Source organism: Hemiscyllium ocellatum, chromosome 13 (genome assembly GCF_020745735.1).
Source record: "Hemiscyllium ocellatum isolate sHemOce1 chromosome 13, sHemOce1.pat.X.cur, whole genome shotgun sequence".
NCBI classification, from domain to species: domain Eukaryota; kingdom Metazoa; phylum Chordata; class Chondrichthyes; order Orectolobiformes; family Hemiscylliidae; genus Hemiscyllium; species Hemiscyllium ocellatum.
This window is the reverse complement of record NC_083413.1, coordinates 61,846,072-61,873,513: the sequence shown is the minus strand read 5'-3', so window position 1 is coordinate 61,873,513 and position 27,442 is coordinate 61,846,072. Positions and strand designations below refer to the sequence as shown.

The window sequence follows — 27,442 nt, the reverse complement described above, 5'->3', positions numbered from 1 at the left end:
CATTGGGTGTGTATTCTGTACAAAATGGAAACTTCTCTAAACATAAAGGCTTTTAAAAAAAAACCCACTGTTCCCACAGTACAGAAGTCAGAAAGACAATTTCTTTAGCCAATAAGTTAAAACAGCCATCTTAATGAATAATACTCAAACATCAAATGCGATCTTGCATGGCACTACAAATAAGCTATAGTTTGCTTACCTTGACGGTGCGACGCCTATCAGATTAGGTCCTAATCCCCTAAAGAGAGAACGTGGACCCTCTTTTTCTAGAATCATCCTGGGGGACGAAAAAAATTAAAAAAAAAGAGAAATGAGTATACAAAAAAAACGTCTAGTACTCACGAATTTTTTTATTTACAATACATCTTTTAGATGATGTGGAGCTCAGAAACTAGGTTATTGTAAAGTCTCAAAATTTCAAATTGGACAAGTACTGTATAAACTTGGACTGATGTGAAATCAGCCTTGAACTGGAACAGTTTACGAAAAAGGCAGCAGCTATTTGTATGATCCTGTCAGCAATGGCTTTGATGTCACAATGTAAGACTAATTAACCGTGTCCAAAACCCCTTTCTTACTTCAAATATGTTTTGATATTTTCACCTTAAAAGACAAGTTTTCTTGTCTCGGCTACTATGTGACAAATTCTCTTGTGGTCCACCAAACTGCTGCACGGAAAACCTCTTAATGATCCATTTTAAAAATTGAACAACCATTCATTACTTTACCAATGGAGGAGTGCTGGGGGGGTGGGGGTTGGGGAACGACATTTTTTCCTTCTCACCATCAAAACTCAAATTTGGAAATATCCCTCATCCTTGACCGTTCGACTCGAGACAACTGAAGTGCCCCAAGTTTGGCCTTGTACATTTTCTGGGCCAAATCCTGAAGTAGGACTTGAACCCTGAGCTTCTGAATCAACGGCAGAGAATTACAGAATTGATTTTGCAGAAGCTGCTATTTGGTCCATTGTGACTGCACTGGCTCTCCAAAACTCTAATGGTTTGGTGCCATCTTCCCTGCTCTCTGTAATCATGCACATTTAAATCAAAATAGAAAATTAAAGCTCAGATTGAAACTGCCTCCGCCGCTTCTGCAGACACAAACTACTCATTTTCTTAAATAACATAACTAAAATCTACCCCTTCACGTTCTTGAGCATTTTATGAACAATTTCTTCATACACAGTACTTCAGCTAAAGAAGAACACAGATTCAGCACAAAACAAAACATTGTGCTTTTAGACACTCTGCCACTATTAACTTTCTGATATTGTAAAGTCTATTAGCCACTCTTTTCAGCTGTCCAAATACCCTCAGCAACTAATGCACATAATTACCCAAGGCTCTCAGCTACTGCGCCATTTTTTAATGAGTGGTGTTCTTTATTTTACACTGTCTCTCCACATTCTAAAATGGATCACTTCATACTACTCTGTGCAGAGGTTCACCTGCCACTTATTTGAGTACTACATTCTCATCCTCTGTTTACAAAGCTTCAAGTTTTGAAGTTTCCAGAATCTTTGAAATGGTTCCTATTCCAAGATCCAGATCATTAACATAAATTAGGAAAACCAGCAATCCTAATACTAACCAGCGATCTCAGCTACAAATCTTATTGCAGCCTCAAAATATCTATTAGTTTTATACTTGGACTCCTAATCCTCAGCTAATTGTATATCCTTGTCATTACTGTTCCATGACCCATAGATTTTCTCAAGTCTGTTGTGCTTCACTGTACTGAACACCTTTTGGAAATCCATGTGTACTACATCAACAGTTTTACTCTCATCAACTCTGTTACCTCTTTACAGAATTCCAACAAGTTAGTTAAACAAGAATTTTGCTTAAGAAATTCTTCCCAAACACACATTTGTCCACATGGCTATTAATTCGATCCCCATTACTAAAGTTAAACTGCCTGGCTAGAACTGCCGGGCTTATCAAGACAAACTTTCTTTTTGAACAAGGGTCTGATCTCCAGTTCTCTGGCACCATCCAAAGTCCAAGGTAGACAATGATTATGCCCAGTGTCTCTAATTTCTACACAAATTCTTCAATACAATGCCTGCATGCATCTCACCACTTTGACAACTCAAAATAGTTCATCAATAGTTTCTACTTATCAATTTTGAACAATTCTAGTGATGGAGTTTCAACCACTGTCACCATGGGCTGGGGCAAGATCTGCTTCCTTGCTAAGCACAGATGAATATTTTTACATGTAATATCACAACTCCAAGTGTAAAACTCCTTTTCGTTCCGAAATCAGCCTTAACCTTCCCTTCAGAAAGGAGTGGAAGCAAGAAGTAGAGAAATAAACTTGGTGGTTTTAAAAACAGTTCATATTGCCAAAGAGGAATTTCGTGAGGACTTAGAGAACATAAAAGGATGGGTAAATCATCAAGGACTTGATTTTATCTATCCCAGAACATGGTGCAGAAATATTTGCAGCACCTATTACTACAGGTGAAGTACCTGATGACTGATGACTGGAGCATGGCTAATGTTATACCTTTTGTTTAATAAAAGTTCTAAGGACAAACCAACGAATTACAGACCCAAGTTTGATTTTGATTGCTAGTAAAATCTTGGAGGTGATTTTAAAAGATGGATTTATGGACATTAGAGGAGCAAAATTTGATTAGAGATAGTCAACATGTTTTATGCGAGAAAAAGTGTCTTACAAACTGGAGTTTTTTTGAGCAAGTCACCAAAAACGTTGGAGGGCAAAGCAGTCGACGTTGTTTATTTGGACTTCAGAAAAACCTTCAACAAAGGTTTCATATGGTAGATTAATTAGTGAAGTTAGGTCACATGGGATTCATGGGGAGCTTGCCAATTGGATACATAATTGGCTTAATGTCAGGAGTCAGACCGATAGTGAAAGGTTGCTTTTGGGACTGGAGACCTGTCAACATTCCACAGGTTTTGGTTTTGGGTCCTCATTTGTTTGTCATTTATTAGAACTGATTTTCTATATTCTGATCCAAATATGGTTACTAAATGTTTTAGCAACATTGGTGGCATAGTAGACAGTAGAGAAGGTTTTCTAAGATTACATCAAGATCTTGATTAAATGGATCAATGGACTAAATAATGGCAGATGGAGTTCAATCTGGATAAATGCAAGGTACTGCATTTTGGTACAACAAATAAGGATAGGGTTTCCTCCTCTACAAGAATCTCGGGGAGTCCCTCTCCCATTGCAACTCACAGGTAACTTCCTCTGCCCTGAAACTCTTCAACCATGTCCTGAAACAAACTCTACTTCAACAGTTTCCTCATTTCCCCTTTCCCCACCTCACCTTAGTTCCAAACTTCCAGCTCAGCACTGTCCCTATGACTTGTCCTACCTATCTTTTCCACCTATCCACTCCACCCTCCGACCTATCACCTTCATCCCCTCCCCCACTCACCTACTGTACTCTATGCTACTTTCTCCCTACCCTCCTCTCATTTACGTCTCCACCCTTCAGGCTCTCTGCCTATTTTCCTGATGAAGAGCTTTTGCCCAAAACGTCAATTTTGCTGCTCCTTGGATGCAGCCTGAACTGCTGTGCTTTTCCAGTACCACTAATCTAGAATCCTGTTTCCAGCATCTGCATTCATTGTTTTTACCTTTTAAACATTTAATGGTAGAGCCTTGGTTAGTGTTGTAGAACAGAGTGACTGAGAATTCAGGTACAGAATTCTTTGATGAGAAAGTGAGGACTGCAGATGCTGGAGATCAGAACTGAAAGTGTGTTGCTGGATATGCGCAGCAGGTCAGGCAGCATCCAAGGAACAGGAGAATCGACGTTTCGGGCATAAGCCATAATTCTTTGACGTTTGCATCAGGGTAGTTAAGATGTTTAGCATGCTTGCCTTCATTGCTCAATCGTTTGAATACTAGAGTTGGGAACAGACGTTGAGGTTGTACAGGACATTGGCGAGGCCTCTTCTGGAGTAGTGTGTCCAGTTCTGGTCACTCAGTTATAGGAAGACGGCTATTAAGCTAGGTGGGGGGTTCAGAAAAGAATTTTTATGCTGTTGCCAGATATGGAACATTTCACTTATAATGAAAGGCTGGATAGACTGGGACTTTTTTTCACCGGAGCCTAGGAGGCCGAGTGTACATCTGAAAGAAGTTTATAAAATAATGCGAGGTATAGATAAAGACACCCCTAACAGTAACTCTTCCTAGGATGGAGAATTTCAAGATTAGGGTGCACATTTTAAAAAAGGTGAGAGGAGGAAGATTTTAAAAAAGATGAGGGGCAATCGTTTTTTTATGCAGAGGGTGGTTTGTGTCTACAAGAACTTCCTGAGGAAGGTGGTGCATGTGGGCACAGTTACAAATGTTTAAAAGAAATTTGGATAGGTACATGAAGAAACATTTGGAGGGATATGGGCCAGGAACAGGCTGGTGGGACTAATTCAGTTTGAGATTATTTTTGGCATGAACTAGTATGACTGAAGGGTCTAAGTCTGTGCTATATAACTATTTGCTTATCAAAGACTTGGAGATTCTCCTTTGTTAGATTCCAGACTTTTTTTGCATAAATCATCTTTGCTTTTGTTCATTTGCTTTTTTCAACTTCCTTCTGAACATTTTATAATCAGCTTGGATCTTAATTGTATTTTTCACTTGATACTTGCCATAAGCATATACTTTCTTCGTCATTTCAATTCCAAACTTGTTTTTCGTTGAGGAAGTTCAGTTAACTGATTTGGAAATCCAAAAAGCAGTACCCAAAGCCAGGCAAAAATTGAGAAAAAAAAAGGAGTTCCCGATTCATTTCACATCTATGCTTAGTTTAATACAAGACCAATATTTCCACTACTGATCATTATCTAGTTATTCTTGACTAGATTTGGATTTCCAGCAAGGACAACATTGGATTTGGCTGTAATCCCAGCTATCCTTCAATAGCTAACTAGCAGATATGGAGACTGGGTGTTAGACTAGGTTCTAGAAAGCTATGTCTACGACAATACAATTCAAGACAAAAACTGACAAGTTGTAAGATAGCACAGAACTATTGCAGAAATCAGAGTTTGATAGCGTACAACCTAACAAACAGTTAATCACACTGCAGAGTATAATCCTTTGCACATCTCTTGAAACAAGTAGTGTACACTTTACAAATCTTGCAAATACTACATTTCAAGAAAGTTGTATAGTGTCCAAAATTTTCCTATGTAGTATAGCATTTGGCCTGGACATTACAGCAATAGCAAGGTTGAAGCTCAGTGGAATTATGAGCAAGTTGAACAGGAACCTGTGTCCAACAACACATTAGCCTAGAAACAGCTCAGAGATATCAGAAGTATCACAGGGGTCTGTCCTCACCAACTGATTCAGCATCAAAACAATTAAATGAACCAAAAATGCTGTGCTTGCCCATTAGCTTCTCAATGAAAGAGACAATTAGCAGTGCATGTAGAATCAAGTGACCCTTTACACTTTGTGATAAATTGTTCATCAGCAATTACTACTTATTGGACTCAAAGGTTAACTGTACTGACCAAGTCTCATTCCTTCAGATGAAAATCTATACAAATAGTAACATGCTTTAATTTTTCGGTCCATCTCGCTCCCTTAATCACATCTGCTCATTCCAATCTTTCTTTGTTATTCATCATTTAAACCCAATTTGTATTTCCTGCCTGATTTTTGGTTGAAGTCTTTTGTGCCAATCTTCTCTAAAAGGGAATTTGTCAGAGAGGTGAACATTGCAGCTGCATGCAAAATCCAGGCCAATGCACATTGAATGGTCATTGTAGAAAAGTGACAGGTGGTTAAATTAAGTACAGCCACTTATCTTGGTTCCAAAGAATATAAAACATGAACAAACAGATAGATATGGGCATAGAAACAAGACTGCAATAATCAGACACCTGAGGAAACAGGAACTGGGATACAAGTGGAGTGGAATTTACAAAATTACCTGAAACATTACAAATAAAAGATTTCAAAACAGAAGATCACTCCAGGAAAAACAACGTAAACATTATCTGAAACGCAGCTTGAATGAAACAACATTCATGTGAGCAAGAGAGCAACAGACAGATAGATAGAAACAGGGGAAATAAAGTGTTAAAGAACTGCACTTAAGAGACACCTAGGATCCTTTTCTCAAGCATCATATGGGACACAAACTAGTTTGTTAGTAAATCTTTATTGCATAGAAGAGGTCTAAGATTAATAGGTTACTGCATATTCCATCAGGTCAGCACATTATATGTTAACAGTAAGTAGTCTGGACACCTAGTAATCAAATGACTGAACCATTTTACAACAAAAACTTTAAAGATAAATTAATAAAGCAAATTCAATCATTAGAATGCCATAGCCCCTTGAAGTTGCTGGTAGATATCAAATTGCCTCCCAAGGTAGCCCTGCTAACTACGTTCTGCCTTATGGTACCGAGGACTACTGTAGAATTCTTCCTGCAGTTGCTCATTGGAACAAATCTAAATTGTTTTTTCTTGACAAAATTCAAAGAGATACAGCCCACCTATGTTCCATATAGTGAACCATAACATTAATATTTTATTTGTTTGATGAGGGGCAGGCAAAAATGACATTTCTTTCTGAACTCTGCCAGTTTAGTAAGTACTTGTCTATATTTAAAAAAAAAAGTTGAATCTGCCTCAGTCTGTTCCCAAACATAACTACTTGCTTCCATCGGCAAACATGGATAAAGTAAATAACTGAACCTTTGTACCAAGGGTTCACTCCAAATCTCACTCTAAGGATTCATGTTGGGATAATTTTACCTTGAACACAACTCAGATTATGTAACCCATGTTAAGAAACTTATACTTTGATGTGTAACACTTCCCTCTCTCCAAACTACAATGTTCAATTAACAGATCTAGAGATGGGTCACATATTAAAGTTTATTTTTCCCCACTATCAATTCTAACCTTGAAAGATAAACACGGGTTAATTTTTAAGCATAATAAATGTAGCCTTGTTTTGAATTGCATTCACTTGAGACGCAAACTAATTTCTTAAACAGGTGATTCACTTTATTTCAGATTTAACACTTCAACCCCATCCTGAAAGATGTTTTTAAGTTTTGCGAATATAGTCTAAAATAAATTATAAATTGCATTTTTGTAGCAGAAAGAGAAGATGGACTCATCCATAAACTGGTAAAAGGGGACTATATCCAAATATAGTATTAGCAATGGGAAAAAAGAAAGCAGCTTTACTGATTCTTCACCACCCATGGCTCCTGCTAGACTTTGTTCAAGAACATAATTAAATTCAGTGACAGTTTCATTTTTTAGCTAGAAACTGTCACTACCCATCAAACCAAATCTTGATCTCATGTAGTTATGATTCACATATCAAAAGGGTATATGTTTAACTCTTGTTAGAGGATACCTTTTTGGGAAAAAAAAACATGGGGAACACCAAAAAATTAAGCACCTATTCCACATGCACAAATGTGGCTACTACATTTAATATACCGCATTTAAATATTAGTTTTACAATTACATAAACAGAGAGCCCACGAACAATGCTTCCAACTTGGAAAATGCAGAACTTACTTTAAGCAATGCAGAGGGCCAGGTGAGAACCGAGCCACCCGACTCACACGTGCCCCATTTATTGTATTGAAGTGAACTTCTGGGATATACAAAGTGACGGATGACGACTGCAATCTGGTTTTCACTACTTCCAAAGGACACGTTAAAATAGCTCCAACTGTCCCCCCACAGCTGTCAAAACAAAAAAAAAGGTAGAATTCAAAATAAATAGAATATAAAAATGCTGAAAATGATCATTCTACGTAACATAGCAAACCTGTCTCTACAGTGGAGTCAGGAACACTATGTTGCTTTGTTCTTAACTAGCTCAAATGGATGAAACACAAGAATACTGAAAGTGGAAATTTCAGTAGTTCAAGATTTAAAATGGCTGACTTTGGAAGCAAACGATCAAAGTTAATTAACTTCCTTTCCAGATCCAAATAATTTTTATTGCACATCTGTCTACAATTTACAATGATAACATATGTCATATAATTAATAGATCAAAAGTGCCCATCCTAACCATATCTGAGCAATGGAAACTGCTCAAGAGCCAAAACAAAGAAAGTTAGCAGAAGCTCTGATTAATAGCAATTTAAACAACAATTATGTAACTACTTGACTAGTACAAGAAGCACAAGACCAGGCACAAACCACAGTAGCCAGGAACTAATCATCGCCCTTTCGTCACCAAAAACTTTGCCATAAAACATTCAAGTTGCACTTGATAAATCAAGTGCACAAACAAAATCAAAGTTATCAAATTGGCAAAAGTCTTAATACAAAACAAAGACTCAATCTTGTACAGCTACTTCAACTATGGAATGTCCAGTGATCTGGCAGTTCTTTCATGGGACAAAATTTCAAGTGAATCTCTGAACAATGCGATGCTTTGTTTAGTAAATTTGTCTGTTGGCAACAGTCACCTCCTGCAAGATAGAAATCATAACCCAAGGCTAAGTTCACTTTCCACTTAAAATTATTTCCTTTCACGTCCAAGCTATTTTCATACATATAAATGTAACATGTAAAACTTCACATTCATGATTTATCACAGGAAAAGTAACTGCTCTCTTAAGGAGATTCCATAATTGATCAAAGGAACAAAAATGTTGCACCATGATGAATAAGACTAACTGTAGCTCAAGAATGCACTTTGATTATTATGGTCTTAGTGACCAAGCATTTAAGAAGTGGATCTCTCACTACACACTGATCTTTTAGCAGTTTTCATGTTGTTTAAGGAATGACCAGTGATTAAAATTTTAGGTCAACAAGCACTACATATTTCACACACCATCTACCTCAAGTGTCAAAATTTCCCTGATAAACTGTTTTATTACAATAATATTCCAGAGTACAGAGAAGCAAATGAGAGAGAGTTTTGAACTGAGTATCCAAGAATTTAAAAAAGTTACAGCAAAAAAACCTGTGAATTTACATGCAGTACAATATGACTGCCTGATTAACTAGCTTCAATCCTTTACAATGAATACTGTTCAGGTGAATTTCCTGAAGATGACCAATTTTCATTTGCATGTAGAGTCTTAATAACAGAATTAAAATGAAAGCTAGTACAGCTAATGAATGATTTCTTAATTCATTGAAATTATACAACCATGGTCTGAGTTTCATATGCATACTATAAATACATAAATAGCCCTAACAGTATAATAAAGATCAAATTTAAATCATCTATTTGTCTGGACATTGATACATGTATTAGGACATTATTTCTTACTTAAAAATCACATTACACAATTCAAGATTCCAGAAGTGACTCAATATACATTGAATAGCAGATCATACAAAGCTAAAAAATTCCAAAAATAAAAAAAAAGGAGACAGACAGGTTAATGATGATTTTGGAAAAAAGCCAGTCAGCACAGAGTACATTAAAAAAAAACTGGAGAAACTCAACCTGGCAATGTGAGGAGAGAGATTAGTTAATGTTTCAAAATTTTTTGGAGCCTTAGTTTGTTTTATGTCAGATTTTCAACAGTGGTAGTATTCGGCATTTGTACGAAACAAAATACTGTACAATTACGCATTTACAAAATAAGAAATACATCCAAACTGTTAGTAGATCTTATCAGGACGGAATCCAGTTTTCCTTGCATGGACAAAAAGGGGACTTATTCAACATAAGATTCCTTATTCAAAAAAAAACAACAAACAAACAAACAAACAAACACAGTATATCTGCACTAGGTCACAGAACAGTGACCACAGAAAGACAGAAGACAATGTGTCAAAGTAATAAAATTTCCAATGCCATTTGCAGTTTAAGATATACAGTATTTGATCTTATTTCAAATTTAGAATGAGGAAATCAACTGTGCACATCTTCCCACCTGAACTTGAGTTTTTCTCAAGTCTAATACAATTATGAACAATCAATGCCTAATTTGATTAAATTGTAGTGCAGAACAAAAAAAAACTTTTACATTGTGCCTTATTATCTGCAGTCTCATCTGCAGTGCTGTGGGCTATTATAAAGGTAGTTTACAAAATTGGATTTTTCTGAATTAAATTTTACTTAAAGCTCAAAATTTAACAAATTGAAGAAACTTACAATTGGAGAGATAGATTGATTTTTATTTATTGACATGTGCATTGGCATACAGAAAAGCTTTGCTTACGAGCAGTACTAGGCAGATCAATATAAGCAAGGATATAGACATCAAAAAAAATTTAAACAGAGGCATATCGGTTAATTGCAATAGGTGAGATCAACGTTAGCAAGATCAACTTTGAGGCTTGGGAGTCCATTCATTACTGCTGCAAATGTGTTGCTGGTCAAAGCACAGCAGGTTAGGCAGCATCTCAGGAATAGAGAATTCAACGTTTCGAGCATAAGCCCTTCATCAGGAATAAGAGAGAGAGAGCCAAGCAGGCTGAGATAAAAGGTAGGGAGGAGGGCATTCATTAGTCTAATAATAGCCAAGAAGCTGTTCTTGAACCTGCTGGTGCATGTTCAGGTTGACAGAAGAAGTTGGAAGCAATCCTCACTGGGGTGCAATGGGTCTTTGATGATATCGGCAGTCTTTTTGCAGTAGCGAGCTGTGTAAACAGAGTCCACGGATGGAAGGTTAGCTTCTGTGATGGTCTGGGCTGTGCACACCACCTTCTGTAGTTTCTTACTGTCCTGAGTGAGCAGTTGCCATACCGGCCAGTTATGTACCCAGACAGCATGCTTTCAATGATGCTTCTATAGAGGTTGGTGAGGGTCATTATGGAATGACCAATTTCCTGAGCTGCCGCAGCAGAGTTGTTGTGCCTTCTTAACCTGTCCTAGACTTCACATGCAGATGCGTTGGTCATCAATTATTGTCACTCTCTGCAGAATAGAGTGCTGAAGCAAATATGTTCCATAAATCCAGCTGTACTACTTGGGGATGGCACAAGTAGTCAGCTGTGTAGGTTAACAAAATAAAAATGAAGTTGTCGTACTCCCAGAGGACACAGGGCTGCCCTCTCATTAGAAAAAGAGATGACTGTGGTGCATTCTATTGGAGGGTCACCATTCCTGAGGAATGGAACCACAGATCTTAAGAAATAGGAACAGAATTAAGCCATTACGTTTGATAAGTTTTTTCTTTAGATTCTTGCACACTTGATGCAACTGCAATTCGCCAACTTCTGTGAACAAACACCAAATTTTATTAAGCAACTACAGTACAAACTGGACAAACTCCTAACACTCTTGGCCGTGCTCGCAAAGTGTGTCAAGAGGTCTCTCTGAACAAAGGAAACAGTTCTTCCTTTAAACAAAATCTTTACATCACAGTCAGTAATGCCCACAAGACAACCCCCAGTCACTCCAACAGTCACATGCACCTAAATACACAATGCAGTGACCACATCAATTTCCAGAAACAATATAATGTAAATCATCCCTTAATGGTCAAATCTGTTGTGAAATTTTTTTTAAAAACTAGAGGGAGTAGTCAAAATTCCAACTGTAATGTCCTTATTGATTTTGAATAGGATCATCATGCAAACGTAAATTATCTCTGAATAATGAGATGGTCATATAAATGGCTCCGAATAGCAAGGGATGGGAATCTAAAATTCCTTACAATCTACCGGTATGACAGAGGCATCCCACCATAGCCTCGAGACATCCAGTTTCCTGCAGGTCAGCACAGCAAATTAACTCTTTAATATCATCACCACTCCATGTGTTTCTCAATCCAATTCTCCTGTCTTCTCTCCAAAATCTTTCGACTTCCTTACTAATCAAGAACTAAAACAAACAACTAACTAAATAATTGTGGGTGCTTTAAATCAGAAACAAAAATTAGAAACTGTTGGAAAAGCCCAGTAGGTTTGGCAGCACCTGTGGCAAGAATTCAGAATAAATATTTTGGGTTAGAGTGGTGCTGGAAAAGCACAGCAGGTCAGGCAGCATCAGAGGAGCAGGAAAATCAATGTTTCAGGCAAAAGACCTCCTACTCCTTGGATGCTGCCTGACCTACTGTGCTTTTCCAACACCACTAATCTAGACTCAGACTTCCAGCATCTGCAGTCCTCACGTTTGCCTTCTTTACACCTGTCTGTCTTAAATATAGAGAACAATTTGGCCTCTGCATAACTTCTGCAGCAAGGAATTCCACAGATTCTCCACTCCAGCTGAATAAATTCCTCCATCATCTCAGTTCCAAAAGGTTGCCCCTTCATTCTGAGTCTGAGTCCTTGGGTCCTCGTCACTCCTGCTAGTGAAGGCCTCTTCCCCACATCCATTCAACCAAGGCCTCTCATTCTTCTGCAAGTTACAGTGAAATTTCTTTTCTCTCCCCTCCCATCCTTCTAAACCCATAAAGTGTAGGCCAGAGTCCTCAAACTGCTCTTCATAAGCCAAGCCCTTCATTCTTGTCAATCTCATTTGGCAATTTATTATTCAAATATTCTCAATTAAAGGGCTGCACAGTGACTTCACAATGCCAGGGACAGTTTGATTCCACTCTTGAAACTCTGGAGTTTGTACATTCTCCCTTTGTCTGCATGGTTTCTGCCACATGCTTCAGTTTCCTCCCACAATTGAAGTATGTGCAGGTTAGGTGGATTGGCAATGCTAAATTGCCCTCAATGTCCAGGGATGTGAAGACTAGAGGGATTAGCCATGGGAAATACAGGGTCAGGGTAGGTCTGGTTCGGATGCTCTTCTGAGTGTAAGTGTAGACTTGATGGGAGATCCTCATCATCACAGGTTCCCTACAGTGAGGAAGCAACCCATTTGACCTACTCAGGTTGATTGCCTGCCATAACTTCAAAGCCAAGTTTCAATACCACATTCAATAATACAAAAATTAAGGATTCAAACTGAACCTGAAAAAAAAAGTATTATTTCAATTGCCTCTATCCTCATCCACGCACTTGAATCCTGACTGTCACATGGGGCTGCTACCCTCAAATCAGGGTCAGGCTGGATTTGAAAATATAAGGCTGGTAGGTTCAATTTCACAGCAACTTAAAGTCATTTGTTGAAGCCAACCCAGGAAAGGAAGTTATTGTTGTGTGTAAAGTACCACAAGCTCCATTTAACTCTACTTATTAGCAAAGTTCACAAATAATCCAATACTGAAACAATTATTTAAACTTCATGATTTGGAGAGGCCGGTGTTGGACTGGGGTGTACACAGTTAAAAATCACAACACCAGGTTATAGTCAAGCAGGTTTAATTGGAAGCACATTAGCTTTTGGAGTGACGCTCCTTCATCAGGTGATTGTCACCTGATGAAGGAGCAATCACCTGATGAAGGAGCGTCGCTCCAAAAGCTAGTGTGCTTCCAATTAAACCTGTAGGACTAAAAATCATAACACCACGTTATAGTTATTTAAAAGGAGAAAGTGAGGACTGCAGATGCTGGAGATCAGAGCTGAATGTGTTGCTGGAAAAGCGCAGGTCAGGCAGCATCCAAGGAACAGGAGATTTGACGTTTCGGGCATAAGCCCTTCTTCAGGAATGAGGAAAGGGTGTCCAGCAGGCTAACATAAAAGGTAGGGAGGTTTTATCTTACCTTTTATCTTAGCCTGCTGGACACCCTTTCCTCATTCCTGAAGAAGGGCTTATGCCCGAAACATCAAATCTCCTGTTCCTTGGATGCTGCCTGACCGGCTGCGTTTTTCCAGCAACATTTTCAGCTATAGTTATTCAAACGTGATTGCATGAAGCAACCACAATAAGACCCCTTCAAGTTAGCAACTTAAAGTTTCACAACTCAGATTGTCATTATCCCGTAATGGACTTCAACACCAACCAAGCCTCTTTCCTCGGTCCAGGGTTTGAACTATATGCAGCATTGTTCTCCGGTATTCTACTCCTGAAGAATCCTAGAGCTGAACTGTTACACAAATTTTCCATCCTTCAAGTTTGTGGCATGGCATTATAGATGATCCTTTAGATTCTTTCATCCAAAATACTGGAAATCTGCAGCTTGCTTTTTCAGAAATAGCTTCCTTGTTACATTCAGCATTGACTGTCTGTTTGACAAAACAGCTTTCCAGTGATTAACTCCTTAATTTTTAGTGTAGGGCAATTAGTTGTCCTTGTTACATAAGGCAGCCATTTATCAAGCCATTGTTGAAACAGTTTTGTTTATGTAGCTTCAACTCCTCCTTCCTGACATGGCTAATTGCTTTCCAATTCCTGTACATGTTTATCTTGACAGTTCTTGCGGCTTCTTTCAATCTATGAACAGTTAAAAAGTTCTGAAATTTAACTTCTGTGATCGTATCTGATAGTGTAATGCACTGCACTAATAAAACCATGAATTACTAATAAAATAATATGTCTTCTTAGCGAAAGACCAGTCAAAGGACATTTCGAGCAAAATGCTGCCTCAGTAACAAAATTAACTCTGGATCCTTTTAGTGTGGTAGGCTAAATAGAGCACATCCAACCCAGTGATTCATACTGGACAGTTCATCCAAAGATGTGCATTAAAATATTGAACTTTCCAAACAGTGAATTGTTTTGCATTTGCTCTTAAAACAGACTTCTAGTCATCTTCATGTGAAGCACTGATGACAGAGGCACAGCATGGAATAAATTAAGATAACTCTTCAGATCAACAATTTCTTAGTGAAGACAATATGTTCTAAAGTATAGTAAAATTCTTAAGTTGGTAACAGTACTGATCTAGGAGGCACTGAATTAAAAAGCAAAATCTAAAGCAAATCTCAGTCTAAATGTGAGAGGGGTCATAGTTTTCTCACATTTTAATATGTTGCACCAATTGGAAAATTGCAGTTTTACTTGACTGTAAAACTGCACTCTGGCTAGAACACTTGTCAGAACACTTGTCAGATAAAGCTGGAAAATGTGTTGCTGGAAAAGCACAGCAGGTCAGGCAGCATCCATGAAGCAGGAGAAGCGAAGTTTTGGGCATAAAAAGCCCTTCTTCAGGAATGAGGAGGGTGTGCCAAGCAGGCTAAGATAAAAGGTAGGGAGGAGGGACTTGGAGGAGGGGTGTTGGGAATGCAATAGGTGGAAGGAGGTTAAGGTGGGGGTGATAGGCTGGAGAGGTCTGGAAGATTGCAGGTCAAGGCGGCAGTGCTGAGTCTGAGGGTTGGGACTGAGATAAGGTTAGGGGGGCAAGGGGGGGGGGGGGGGGGGGGGAAGGGGAGGATGGGGAGGAGGAGAAATGAGGAAGCTGGAGAAATCTGCATGCATCCTTTGTGGTTGGAGGGTTCCTAGGCGGAAGATGGAGGTACTCTTCCTCCAGGCGTCGTGTTGCAATGGTCTGGTGATGGAGGTTACCAAGGACATGCAGGTCCTTGGCCGAGTGGGCGGGGGGAGTTAAAGTGATCGGCCACGGGTCGGTTGGGTTGGTTGGTGAGGATGTCCCAGAGGTGCTCTCTGAAACGTTCCCCAAGTAGGTGGCCTGTCTCCCCAATGTAGAGGAGGCCACATCGGGTGCAGCAGATGCAGTAAATGACGTGTACAGAGGTGCAAATGAATTTGTGATGGATATGGAAGGATCCTTTGGGGCCTTGGAGGGAAGAGAGGGGAGAGGTGTGGGCGCAAGTTTTGCATTTCTTGCAGTTGCAGGGGAAGGTGTCGGGAGGAGGTTGGGTTGGTGGGGGGGGGGGGGTGAATCTGATGAGGGAGTCGCGGAGGGAGTGGTCTTTTCAGAACGCTGATAGGGGAGAGGAGGGAAATATATCCTTGGTGGTGGGGTCGGTTTGGAGGTGGCAGAAATGACAAAGGATGATACGATGTATCGGGAGTTGGTGAGGACCAGTGGGGTTCTGTCCTGGTGGCGATTGGAGGGGTTAGGCTCAAGGGCGGAGGAGCGGAAAGTGGAGGAGATGCAGTGGAGAGCATCGTCAACCACGTCTGGGGGAAACTGCGGTCTTTGAAGGAGGAGGCCATCTGGTTTGTTCGGTGTTGGAATTGGTCCTCCTGGGAGCAGATGTGGCAGAGGCGAAGGAATTGGGAATATGGGATGGCATTTTTACAGGGGGCAGGGTGGGATGAGGTGTAATCTTGTTAGATAAAACAAAGATGTGCTTTGAGAAACTGAAAATCTAAACAAACCATAAGTTTGCTAAACAGAAACAGAATTTCTTGTGAATAGGAAAATTTAAAAGGCTAAAACATTTCAGTTCAAATGAAATATTACACACCAAGTGTTTTCCCCGCCGTATGTGCTGAATAAACATCTTGTTCAAAAGCATTGCTTTTTCTTTCATCATGTTCTGTTTAAGCAACTGGATGCATCACTGGTAGCCCTCAAAAGTAGATTAGAGAATGAAATGTACAATGTAACAATTATGGCCATGACCTAATAAAACTATGTACTAAAATACAAAACAAATTGCACAATTAAAAAAAATGAACGTTTTGTAACAAAAATTTGACGATTAGTGAATTCCATACCAATAATTACAAGTCCAGTTCATATGCCTTCAAAAATCAAAGAATTAAAACTGAAGGTAGTTCAGAAAGTTAAAATGGTTACGCGGAAAACTTGTTTTTATTTTACAAAAAGGAAACATGTCAAAATTGGAAACCAGCAAATTTAATCAATAGCAGAAAAAGAAATTAGAACATAAAGTGTCTATTAAATAATTAATTATTCAAGAAATAATCCCATGGAAGAGCACAAAATGCTGGACGACTAGACTATCTTTCTGCAGTTAAATGGACACCTGTCTATTTATTCTTGTATAGGAAGGTTTACATTGGACAAAATACACTTAAAAATGAAATACTTAAACATTTAGACATATGCAATAATCAAAGCTTCCACAAAAACCTAAGTCAATTAAATAAAAAAAATCAAAAAGATTGTTCCTGTTCGGATGAGAGGCAAGGCTGCTAGTTGTAGGGAATGCTGGACGATTAGAGAAATTGAGGTTTGGGTCAAGATAAAGGAGGAAGTACACATCAGGTATAGACAGGAGAGATCGGGTGAGTCCTTAGCAGAGTACAAAGACAGCTGGAACATACTTAAGAGGAAAATTAGGAAGGCATAAAAGGGACGCGAGATAACACTGGATTCTCCTTCACCCTATTTGCCAAAGGGATTTTATAAATACATTAAGGACAAAAAAGTAAGCGCTTTTCCAGCAACACATTTTCAGCTCTGATCTCCAGCATCTGCAGTCCTCAGTATAGGACACCTCAAAGATCAGCAAGGCAGCCTTGTGTGGAACTGCAGGACGGGAGATATTGAACGAGTCTTTGCACCAGTCTTAACTGTGGAGAGGAATTGGAAGAAACAGAACATGGAAGATACATAACATGGGGAAATAGATGGTGACATGTTTAAGTGTCCATACAAGAGGTGGTGGTGCTGGATGTCTAAAAACAAAAAAGGTGATTAAATCCCCAGAACCTGATCAGGTGTACCCTAGAACTCTGTGGGAAGTGGATCCACTTGCTGAGATATTTGGAAGTACTGATCGTCACAGATGAGGTGACAGAAGACTGGAGGTTGGCTAACAGGGTGCCACTATTTAACAAAGGTGGTAAGGAAAAAACAAATCAGGGAATTATAGACCCATAAGCCTGACATCAGTGGATGGCACATTGTTGGAAGGAATTCTGAGGAACAGGATTTTATATGTATTTGGAAAGGCAAGGGCTGACTAGGGATAGTCAACATGGCTTTGTGCAAGTTGTCTCAAAAACTTCATTGAGTTTTTTGAAGTTACAAAAGAGGATTGATGAGGGCAGAGTAGCAGATGCTATCAATTTGGATCTGACAAAGTTCCTCGTGGCAGACTGGTTACCAAGGTTAGATCACATGGAACTGTTCTGAATCAAAATGACTAATCTCGAAGGTAGAAAACAGGGTGGTGATGGAGGACTGCTTTTCAGACTGAAGGCCCGTGACCAGCTGCAAGGATTGCCTCTGGGTCTACTGTTTTTCATCATTGAAATGCATGATATGGATGTAAACATAGGAGGTACACAAAGTTTGCAGATTACACCAAAATTGGAGGTGTAGTGGACAGTGAAGGTGACCTCAGATTACAACAGGATCTTGGTCAGATGGGCCAAGAAGTGGCAGAGGGAATTTAATTTAGTTAAATCTGAAGTGATGCATTTTGGGAAAACAAATCTTAGCAGGATTTATACATTTAATGGTAAGGTCCTGTGCAGTGTTGCTAAACAAAGACTTTGGAGTGCAGGATCATTGCTCCTTGAAAGCGGAGTCGCAGGTAGATAGGATAGTGAAGACGACTTGCCAAAGAATCAGTTAGACTAAAAACGTCAGCTTTTTTCTCTCCTTACAGATGCTGCCAGACCTGCTGAGATTTTCCAGCATTCTCTCTTTTGGTCTCCTCCTCTAGTGAAGACGACGTTTGGTATGCTTTCCTTTATTGCTCAGATCAAGTACTGGAGTTGGGAGATCATGTTGCGGCTGTATAGAGCATTGGTTAGGCCACTTTTGGAGTAGTGTGTGCAACTCTGGTCTCCCTCCTGTGAGAAGGATGTTGTAAAACTTGAAAGGGTTCAGAAAAAGACTTACAAGGATGCTGCCAGGGTTGATGGGTTTAAGCTATAGGGAGAGGTTGAATAGGCTGGGGCTGTTTTACCTGGAGCAGAGGCTGAGGGGTGACTTGATAGAGATTTATAAAATCATGAGGGGGCATGAATAGGGGAAATAGAGAAGGTCTTTTCCCTAGGATAGGGGGAGTCCAGGACTAGTGGGCGTAAGTTCAGGGTGAGAGGAAAGATTTAAAAGGGACCTAAGGGGCAACTTTTTCATACAAAGGGTAGTGTGTGCATGTACTACCAGAGGAAGTGGTGGAGGCTGGTACAATTACAAATGTCTAAAAAATATCTGGATGGGTACATGAATAAGAAGCGTCGAGGGGGATATGGGCCAAATGCTGGCAAATGGGATTAGATTAATTTAGGATATTCGGTTGACACAGAAGAGTTGGACCAAAAGGTCTGTTTCCATGCTGGACATCTGACTGTATGACAAATTCAAACCCAAAAAACAAAAATCGCCCGATTACTTCTTGAAGGAATCACTCCCATTTGTAAACAGGCAGATGGATTAGGCCCTTAATCCTTATAAATATCAAAGATTAACATTGTTCTTACCAAAATACCTCCATAATATGCACTAAGTATTGCAACACAAACCTGGAATTCTCAACTTTCTAGAAATCAATGCATTCAGAACACCCTTCTGGAACAAAGTGTCAAATGCAATTATGCATCTGAAATTCCTCCCAACCCATGATATTGGGAAGCAAGAGAAGGAAAACATAACTGTGGACCATCAGCATTACGCTAATTAGTCAAATTTTAGAAGCCAATTAGGGTTTTATGCAGCATTTTATACAGACATGCTCAGTGAGATTCTGTGGAAAAAAAAGGAATTAACATTTTCCTTTTCCATCTGATCAGTGTTTTCTTGGATACCATTCCATTGCCAATCACTATTATTTTCTCTCCAAGATCTTAACAAGTGGAAATGAGAGTTTAAAAAAAAGACGGCAAACTGATCCCTGTATTCCCTCATTAATTTCCCTGAATAATTTCTCAATAAATTTGCAGTTTTTAATATCCATGTTTTGCTGTATCTGCACAATAAAAGATTGTTATTGAAGTTCAAGAACTGGGTAACCCAAGAAAGTTTTATGCAAATCAGTAATCCTATATGCATTCACTACTTTAATTCTGTGGTCTCCTCTTCTTTCAAAAGAAATGGGGGCAAATGATGATGATTAGTAATTGTCCCATGTTCTTAACATTTTCATTAATTGGCAAAGTGAAATAAGTATCTTAAAAAAAGTGAATTCAGAAAATAGATCATCAGAATGCCTGATAAATTACTGCCCCTTAAAGCAAGAGCTTTCAGATTGGATTCTTGCTACTTATAACAAGAATAGGTGTAGGTACACTGTAGTTGGCTTCATACCCCCGAACAATGGGGCTCTTTACAGTTAGACATAATAGGAATATACTTACATGTACACGTGCAGCCATTAGTGTATACTTAATAGGTTAAAAATAGGCATTTGATTTGAAATAAATTTTAAAAAAGGAAAGTCTGCTGTTAAGAGGAAATTAAGAGGATGAAAACTGGTTGTGGTAACTCGCCATTCAAATTTGAATAGCGAGTTAGAGGTCAACAATTAAGTTACCCTACTGTCATTGTCAATTTATTTCAGAGTATTTATAGCAAGATGATTGTACCTCTAAACGGATGTGCAATTGATCCTTTCTTCATTGTATCACACTGTACCCATCCTCCAACATTATAACTCATGCAGATCAAATACCTTAGGGCCACGGACAAATAAGAACTTACGCGTGCTACGCAAAAAGGACATTATCTTGATTATTGCAATGCAGACAGAAAAAAAAACATTTTGCACCAATGTATATGCAATGGAAAGTTAAAAATCACACCATACCAAGTTATAGTCCAACAGGTTTATTTGTAAGTACAAGCTTTCACAGCACTGCTACTTTATCAGATAGCAAGTGCAGCAGGATCATAGGACAATTTATAGCAAAAGATCATAGCGTCAACTTATGCCATACAGTTAACAGGAATCTAGGTTTGTTCACTCTTTCATTTTTTAAAATGGGTTGCAGGTTTTGATTCATTTATATGTAAATCCCAGAATTTCTTTCAAGTCACATTACTGAAATAACTTAAGGTGTTACTAAAAAATTACATCCCAGCTCAGACAATGCATTAAAAGGTGTGTGAGGTTAGAGTCTGTCTGTATCCCAATCTGGAGTCAGACTGGTTCTATTTCCAAAGTAGGAATTGATAACATGTCACATGGACTGACTGCTTACAGATTGTGCGTTTTATGAAATAAAATAGAATGCATCTGCAAATACAATTCAGCAAATGTACATATTCAAACAGCGCACACAATCTGTAGGCAGTCAATCCACATGATATTTTATCAATTCCTACATATTAAATGACTCAAAACCTGTGTAATTTTTAACTTTGCCGACCTCAGTCAAACACTGACACCTCCACATCAGATGCAATATCAAGCAATATAGCCAATTATTCTGATCTCTAACTAAAATTATGCTTTGATAATGTTAAGCTAGGAAATGGAACACTACATAAAGAACATTGACACTCCTCATTGTGGGTTCGGGTATCATATGGTTAAGATCTAGCTCATGTTACTCTGTCCCAAAAACAAGTATTTCTTCGAGAAAGCAATGATTGCACTCTTGTGCAACCCCACATTATAGAAAAAAATCATGCTTTAGAATCAGCATGCTGTGTTGGCAATGTAGCTGCATTACAACGAACACATTGTAAACATTTGCACTTTAGAAACAGTGCCCCTAATTCGTCAATTACGTTACAGCAAATTTGCATTAATGAAACACTTATTATGGCAGAATGACCTGTAGAATGATAGTTTGTCACTTCCCATATCTTTCATGCTGTAACCTGAATCAGGTTGCCACTAATGATAGGTTAAGTCCACAAAACAGTAACTGTTGCTAAATCCACTACGAGGTGGACAGATTGCTCAATGTTATTTTACGTAGGTCCCAAAAAAAAATATCAGAGCAAATTGCCTGCTCACGAGCCTGAACAAGTTTGAAGTCAGACGTCACTGGTGAAAGTTCAATGGAAAAATAGTTGGCTTAAGTCAGTCAATTTCACAACTGTGTGGTCAGGTGGAAATGATAATTGGAGACAGGCACAATTTTGTCATTTTAATCCTCGCATACTAAAATTTTAAAATGTGGTAAACTATGCAGCGTACTAAACAGATATAATTTCCCCATTCAAAAACTGTGCATTAATAAATCTATAATCTTCAACAACACATTTCAAGTAAACATAAATTAGATGCCCTAAATGCTGATCATGTTTGAAGAGAGCTTTAGCACTAAATTGTAGGGGTGAGTTCATGTTAGGGCAGATTTGACAAATTTAAAAAAAGGCAAAGAAATAAGCTGTACAGCAGGAGGGTAATGCAGGAAGTGATAACTGGAGCATGGCACGTAGGGAAAAAAAACTTCCAAACATAAAGAGTGCACCAGCAAATGGACACATCAAGTGATTTTAAAAAAGACATTTATACATTCTTTACCTTGATACACACCACATTTAAATCAAAAGATGGACAGCTTAGTAGACAAAATATAGAAAAATAAATTGCTGTTACAGAGATGGCTCCAATATAACCACAGCTGGGAAATGATTCTAGGGTATTTGATATTTTAGAAAGTCACGAGGAAAGCAAAAAAAGGTGGGGCATTTCTATTAAAGGAGGATGAGTACAGTAATGAGGAAGGACCTTGATTTAGAAATAACAATGTATTAATGGTATGTGGAGGTAAGATTTTAATCCGGAGTTAAAATGAATCAAATTGGAAAAAGGTAGGCCCAGGATTCATCCCTTGGGCATTTCAGAGAACAAATGTTTTGAAGGAACAAGCAATTTTAGATCCGACCATGTGCAATGAAACATTATTAAAAAGGTAAGAGTGAGCATAATATGATGAAGAGTACATTCAGTTTGAGGCTGAGAAATTTGATCCCAAATAAGCTAATGTCTTAAAAGTTTAAATGAAGAAATGAGTAAAATGAACGATTTGATTAAAATTGACTGTAATAGTAGGTTTAAAACATGGTAGAAAAAGGAGTGGTAGACATTTAAAGAAATAACAAATATTGCATTGACAAAAATGGCTGAGAGAAGAATGCATCATTTATGGCTAAGATGGTAACCCAAGGATAGCATTAAATTTGGCAAGGAAAGATAGACAAACTTGCAAAATTTGTTAGTAAGCTAGCAGATTGGGAATATCTTTAGAGAATAATGATCAAAGAGAAAAATTGGATAACAAGGGAAAAATCAGCAAAACTAGCAACGGTTTCAACAAGAATATAAAGAACAAAAAAATTGTACAAACAGTATGTTTTCGTCATGTGAAAGAGTGGGAAACAATGAGAATGAGAAAAGGCAAAACATACAGTTTCCAACAAATCTCTTTCTAAAAGGCAATAATATGCAAGATTATCAAAAGCAAACAAAAAAAAAAGGACATTAAAAAAAAATCAAATCTACTGGAGAGAAAACTAACAAAACTAAACCTGGACCGGATGGTCTCAGTACACATCTTAAAAAGGAACAGCCACAGAAGTTGGGGATGCATTGGCTAAATATCAAAATTCTGGAAAGAATTTCACATTGGAAAGCTACAAATGCTACATCATTATTCACATGGGGACGACAGAAAATCAGGGGGCAGCTAATCCAAAATCTGTCAGAGTCAGAGACATACAGCACGGAAATAGACCCTTTCAGTCCAATCCAACCCAATGTAGTCCCACCTGCTGGCACGTGGCCCATATTCTGCCAAACCCTTCCGATTCATGTCCATCCAGATGCCTTTTGAAATGTTGAAACTGTACTAGACTTCACCACTTCCTCTGGCAGCTTATTCCATACAGGTACCACATTCTGAAAAGGTTGCCCCTTAGGTCTCTCATATGTTTCTCCTCTCATCCTAAACCTATGTCCTCTAGTACTGGACTCACCCACCCCAGGGAAAAGACTTGGTCTATTTATCCTATCTATGTCCCTCAATTTTACAAACCTCCATAAGGTCATTCCTCAGCCTCCAACACTCCAGGGAAAACAGCCCTAGCCTATTCAACATCTCCCTATAGCTCAAATCTTCCAACCCTGGCAACATCCTTGTAAATCTTTTCTAAACCCTTTCAAGTTTCACAACATCTTTCCGATAGGAAGGAGACCAGATCTGCACGTAATATTCCGACAGTAGCTTAAACAATGTCCTGTACAGCCACAACATGACCACCCAACTCATGTACTCAATACTCTGACCAATAAAACCATATCAAATGCCTTCCTCACTACCCTATCGACCTGTGACTCCACTTTCAAGGAGCTATGAACCTGCATTCCAAGGTCTCTTTGTTCAGCAACACGCCCTAGGACCTTACCATTAAGCATCAGTCCTGCGAAGATATGCTTTCCCAAAATGCAGCACCTCACATTTACCCAAATTAAACTCCATCTGCCATTTCTCAGCCCATTGGCCCATCTGATCAAGATCCCGTTGTAATGTGAGCTAACTTTCTTCATTGTCCCCTACACCTCCAATTTTGGTGTCATCTGCAAACTTACTAACTATACTTCTTGTGCTCGCATCCAAATCATTTATGTAAATAACAAAAAATAGAGGACTCAGCACCGATCCTTGTGGCACTCCACTGGTCATTCCACTTACTAGAAGAGGCTAGCAAGAGTGCGCTAACATTGAAGAATTAGCCTGCATTTATTTCAATAAAATGTGTTTTACAGATGAACTCAGGGCATATATGGGAACAAAGGACTGGGACATCTTAGTTATTATAGAAACATGATTGAGGGAAGGACAAGACTGGCATCTCAATGTTCTGGGATTTCAATGCTGTAGGAAGGATAAAAAAGGAGACAAGAGGGGAGGGGAAAGTGCTACTTTTGGTTTGGAAACTTCACTGCTGTAATTTGAAGGAATATTTGAGGGATTATCTAGTGAAGCTATTTGGGTGGAACTCGGAGATAAGAAGGGGTTGACCACCACGATGGGAATACAGGTAGTTTCTTCTATAACGTGATGGTTGCATTCTCTTGCAACCCAGTTTTATGGAAAAATTGTGCTTTAGAAACAGTGTTTAAAGTGTTGGCAATGTAATGGCATTACAGCCACGTTTTAAAAGTTTGCACATGAGAAAGTGTCCTCAATTCGTCAATCGTGTTTATAGCGAATTCTCATTTACAAAGCACGTGTTATAGCAGAATGACCTGTACACTATAAGCTCCTCCTCCCCCAACTGAAGACTGGAGGATAGCTAATGTTGTGCCTTTATTTAAGAAAGGCTGTAAGGAGAAACCTGGGAACTACAGACCAATGAATCTGACGTCAGTGGTGGGTAAGTTGTTTTTTTTGGAAGGGGAAGGTCTGATCAGGGATAGTCAGCATGACTGTGTGGGGGAAATCTGGTGTCAAACTTGATGGTGTTTTCTGAGGATGTAACAAAAAAGCTCGGTGGGGACAGAATAGTAGATATTGTCGACAAACTTTAGTGAAGTCTTTGATAGGGTTCTGCATGGTTTCTTTTGTAGTTAAACTATTTTTCTCAACCTATTACATACCTCTGGAATAGGTGGGACTTGAACCAGAGCCTCCTGATCTACAGGCAGGGACATCACTATGGCATCACAAGAGGATCAAAGATTCCATTTGGCAGACTGATTAGTAAAGTTAGATCACATGGTATTCAGGGCAAGTTTGCCAAATGCATATATATTGGCTTGCTGGAAGGATACAGAGTGTGGTGATGGAAGGCTGTGGCCAGCAGTTTTCCATAGGGATTGAAGCTGTGTCCATTGTTGTTTGTCATTTATATCTTTACTCAGTAGTAGGGGCGTGGAACACACTCCCTGCAACAGTAGTAGACCCACCAACTTTAAGGGCATTTAAATGGTAATTGGACATGCATATGATGAGAATGGAATAGTGTAGGTTAGATAGACTTCAGATCGATTCCACAGGTCGGTGCAACATTGAAGGCCAAAGGGCCCGTACTGTACTGTAATGTTCTATTTAAAAGTGATTTGATGAGAATTTAGGAGGCCTGGTTCATTTGTTTGTCAGTGACACCAAAATTAGTGGTATAGTCCACAGTGAAGAAAGTTCTAAGGAATCTGATTAATTGAGGCAGTGGCAGAGTGGCGTTTAATCTGGATAAATGTTAGGTATTACAATTTGGTAAGGACTTATACAATTAATGGAAGGACTCTGCAGAGTGTTGCCGAACATAGAGAGACCCTGGGGGTTCAGATACATAGTCCTTTGAAAGTTGTGTCATAAGTGGACTGAGCAGTTAGGAGGCATTCACCACACTTCTCCTCATTGCTCAAACCATTGAGTACAGCAGCTAGGATGTCATTTTGACATTGTACCAGACACTAGTTAGGCCACTGCTGGAGCGTGTACAGTTCTGATCATCCTGCTATTAAAAATATTGTTAAATTATAGAGGGTTCAGAAAGACTTAAATCAGAATGTTGCTGGGACTGGAGAGTTTGAGATAAAAAAAAAGGAGAGGATGAATAAGCTGGGATTTTTTTCACTGGACCATAGGAGGTTGTGGGGTGATATTATCAATGTTCATAAAATTATGAGGGGCACAGATAAGGTGAATAGCAAAAGGTTTTTTTTCCCTTAGGGTGAAGTGTACAAAACAAGAGGACAGATTTAAAAAAGGGAGCCGAGGGACAACTTTTTCCACACAGTGGTTCACTAACACCAGGTTATAGTCCAACAGGTTTATTTGGAAGCACTGCTCCTTCATCAGGTGGTTGACAATCACCTGAAGGAGTAGCACTCAAAGCTAGTGCTTCCAAATAAGCCTGCGGGACTAGAACCTGGTATGTGTTTTTTTAACTTGATAAAAGACAGTTGAAATGCTACTCAGAACTAGAAAACCATAAAAAAGTGCCAGACTCCGATGGGAGTCTCTGAACAGTTGTGGTGTAGTGACAAGAACACAGAAGAGCCAGAGACAGACAGAAGCATGTACCAGAAACAGCATGGTCAGTACAGTTACTGTAAATTTTCCATTGATTCTGAGAACAGTAGTTTAAGTTGTAATGAGAACTATTTGAAGCAATGATCCTTACTAATAAAAGGAAACCAGTTTGTTCGGTTTTAATTGAGTTACAAACCAACATGAGTTTGACAATTATTTGTATGGTATCTCAAATATAATAAAAATGGGTAAGAGATTTACTTCTTTATAGTAAAGACAATACAATTGAGTTTGATGTGAATATTGTTGGAAAAAGGAAATGTCAAAATAAGATTTTAAATTAGATTTGATTCTCTACAATATGGAAACAAACCCTTTGGCCCAATGAGTCCACACTGACTCTCCGAAGAACAATCTACCCAGACCCATTCCCCTACATTTACCCCTGACTAATGTACCAAACACTATGGGCAATTTAGCATGGCCAACTCACCTAACCTGCACATCTTTGGATTGTGGGAGGAAATTGGAGCACCCGGAGGAAACCCATGCAGACACGGAGAATGTGCAAACACTGCACTGATAGTTGCCCAAGGTAGGAATTGAACCTGGGTCCCTGGCACAGAGGCAGCAGTGCTAACCACTGAACTACCCTGCCACCCTTTTTCAAAACAGGTAGTTCTTCTTCCACAACAGATGGCATAAATCTGGAAAAACTGAAAAAGGCCATTGATTAGAGGCCAGTTGAAACTTTCAAAACAGTGATGAATTTTTGTTAGGTCAGTGTCAAGTAACATAGAACACTGATCAATATGGATCTAATCTAACAGAATTAGAAGACAACCTCAAAGGGCTAAATAGCTTACTCCTGCTCCAAATGTTTAGGTTTTA

The 27,442-nt window shown here is 38.9% G+C and overlaps 1 protein-coding gene across 1 annotated transcript in view; it reads right to left on the bottom strand.

The window, feature by feature from the left end:
• LOC132821911 (solute carrier family 25 member 36-A) overlaps positions 1-27,442 on the bottom strand; it is a 64,390-nt gene that overhangs the window by 29,061 nt on the left and 7,887 nt on the right. Inside the window, exons 2-3 of the mRNA XM_060834866.1 lie at positions 7,548-7,718; positions 200-277 (exon numbers count right to left, since the gene is read on the bottom strand). Of these exons, the coding sequence (XP_060690849.1) occupies positions 200-277; positions 7,548-7,718 (249 nt within the window). The remainder of the gene's footprint in view (positions 1-199; positions 278-7,547; positions 7,719-27,442) is intronic.